At 38.8% G+C, this 2,500-nt stretch overlaps 1 protein-coding gene across 2 annotated transcripts in view; it reads right to left on the bottom strand.

Moving 5' to 3' along the window:
- Positions 1–2,500, bottom strand: part of LOC106811622 (protein turtle homolog A-like) — a 138,482-nt gene that overhangs the window by 9,166 nt on the left and 126,816 nt on the right. For both annotated transcript variants that reach the window (XM_014815326.1, XM_014815332.1), the window contains exons 12-15: positions 1,612–1,727; positions 940–1,093; positions 502–613; positions 1–153 (exon numbers count right to left, since the gene is read on the bottom strand). The exon at positions 1–153 is cut by the window's left edge and continues 26 nt beyond it. In XM_014815326.1, the coding sequence (XP_014670812.1) occupies positions 1–153; positions 502–613; positions 940–1,093; positions 1,612–1,727 (535 nt within the window). The remainder of the gene's footprint in view (positions 154–501; positions 614–939; positions 1,094–1,611; positions 1,728–2,500) is intronic.

The raw sequence follows: 2,500 nt of genomic DNA, 5'->3' as shown, positions 1-2,500 counted from the left end.
GAAAACGATCCAGTCCCAATAATGTTCCTGGTTCCAACAGCAAATTCATACTTGGTGTTGGGAGTGAGGCTATAGACAGTAAATGTGGTCGCATTGCCTGGCCTAACATCTATCTTTTTCCACTCTTTGTCTGTCTCCTCGGCTTTCTTATACCTGATAATAAATACACGTAGAGATGTTTACGAATGCAAAGAGAATACTGTGTTGTTGTTAAAGCGCAATTCTCATTCACAAACGAAGTGATCCAACCGACATACTTTTAAGCAGATGGTTAGCCGATCGAAAGAAAGGAAGAGCGAGATCTTTTACAACAAAGAGGTAACATTATCAGTGCGTCATATTCTGGTCTATATGACCAGCTTCTCAATCATTACATTGACCAATCTGAAGATGCTAAGGACAGTTCTCTAACCTACCATCAACTCAACCAGATGTATATAGGTGCAGTCTCAACCAGAAAACCACAAGAAACGTGAAACTGATAATATTGAGTACACATACCACAGAACATAAGACTGCGGATGGCCACCATCAAAAGCTGGAACCCAGCGTATGGTGGCTGAGAACACAGCAGTTGACACTGTGACATTCATTGGAGCATGTGGAGTTGTATCTGCAGGGCACAAATATAAATTACTGTTTCCACGATTCAAAAGCAATGCTGCAAACAACATAAACATTGTTAAATTAGAATCATATAGCTTAGAAACATGTGTAAAATTTTATATAATTTACAAATGCAGCAATTATAGCATAACTACCCCATGAACTAGTAAAACATGGCACTGTTTAAAATTGTAATCTTACCGTGAAAGCCCACATCGACAACGCAGCCCACACAATTTAATACTGATTAAACTTTACATGATTAAAATCGAAAACATATATTATTAATTTCCTGCTAAAATAGTGAGAATGTTTGATGAAGTGAGTACGTACGTAGCACCATGAGTCTGGCTGTTGCAACAATAGTGAGTACTGGACTGGAGGCAAGACAGTCATACTCCCCATTATCTTCTTTTTTCATGTTGAAGATTGTCAGATTTCCATTGGTGATGGCCCAACGTTGGGGTGGTAATGGTAACCCACCAGCCTATTATACCAGAAATAATCAATTAAAAATATACGGCAAGTGTATACTTCTTTTATGCGATTGCATCTGCTTTTGCATCCAAAGACTGTGTTCAGTGCATGTAATTTTATTTGAATTATATGCAAAAAAAAATTAATAAAAATCAATATTATTAATAATGCATGTACTTGCATCCAGGTACAGTTAAATCGCTTGTTATCATTCGAGATTTGTTAAATGCTAATGCTTTTATAATGATCACGGGGGAACATTTCATCCCACGAATGGTACAGGCCACTGATGTTGCCAGAAAAGGAACAGGGAGCAATTAAGCAGGGAGCTACGGCCTACAACAACCATCCCTCGCCGAAATTGTAAAATTCGAATTAAATTGTAATTTAATTTGATACGCCGAATGCCTAAGTTGCATTAAATCAAAGACGGAATAGATACGGTGTATAAAATTTTATCAAATACGATACGGTCTTTGACTAAATTATTGGACGGTGCTGCCACCTGTCGCCTAACGGGCAACTTACCCGCTTCCACTGTACTGTTGGGGCTGGATCCCCTGTGGCCGCACATGGCATTATCACTTCACTGCCCTCTGTTCGTTGGTACACTGGTGCTGGCCCCACTACAAAGCGTGGTGGATCTGCATAAAAAATAACAACCGACGAAATCAGTAATTACTCAATTTCTAATCAGAGATACAGTCTATATATGATACTACCAGCAGCTGCACTATAACCATACAGTGTATGAATTCAATGGTGGTAGTTGTATACGCACACGCACGCACGCACGCACGCACGCACGCACGCACGCACGCACGCACGCACGCACGCACACACACACACACACACACACACACGCGCGCACACACACACACACGCACACACACACACCACACGCACGCACGCACGCACGCACGCGCACATGTATACAAAACTCATCCTGTGTCATCAGTACTACGACTTAGAATATTAATCAATATTTCATTAACTGTGATGTATATAGTTATTGCAATAAACTAAATTTGTTCGACCATCCGGTCTTTATCACAGCTAGTTCAAGAACACTGAAATGATTCTAATATTCAGCTGGAAATTACATTAAACAAAAACATTAAAGTTGTCATGGCTAGTGAAAACAAAGCAAACCCGTGTAACTGAGTAAGTTGATAATTCGCTTGATGAATCTGCTTTCGTTTTATGGTGCGAACTAAAGGAGTTATTGTGACAAGTCTCTTTAAGCTTAGCCCTAAAAATTGGCTTCATCACTTGTATGCATGTTGTCTAGAGTTGCTCTAATGAGTTTCTGACAGGAAGAGTTAATAAATGGTATTATATTAACTTAAAAATCTTTTGGTGGATAAAATATCAAGAATATATATATATATATATATATATATATATATGTATATAA

Source organism: Priapulus caudatus, unplaced genomic scaffold, assembly GCF_000485595.1.
Source record: "Priapulus caudatus unplaced genomic scaffold, Priapulus_caudatus-5.0.1 Scaffold19, whole genome shotgun sequence".
Lineage (NCBI taxonomy): Eukaryota > Metazoa > Priapulida > Priapulimorpha > Priapulimorphida > Priapulidae > Priapulus > Priapulus caudatus.
The sequence above is the reverse complement of the archived record's forward strand: the minus strand, read 5'-3'. Positions and strand labels throughout refer to the sequence as shown.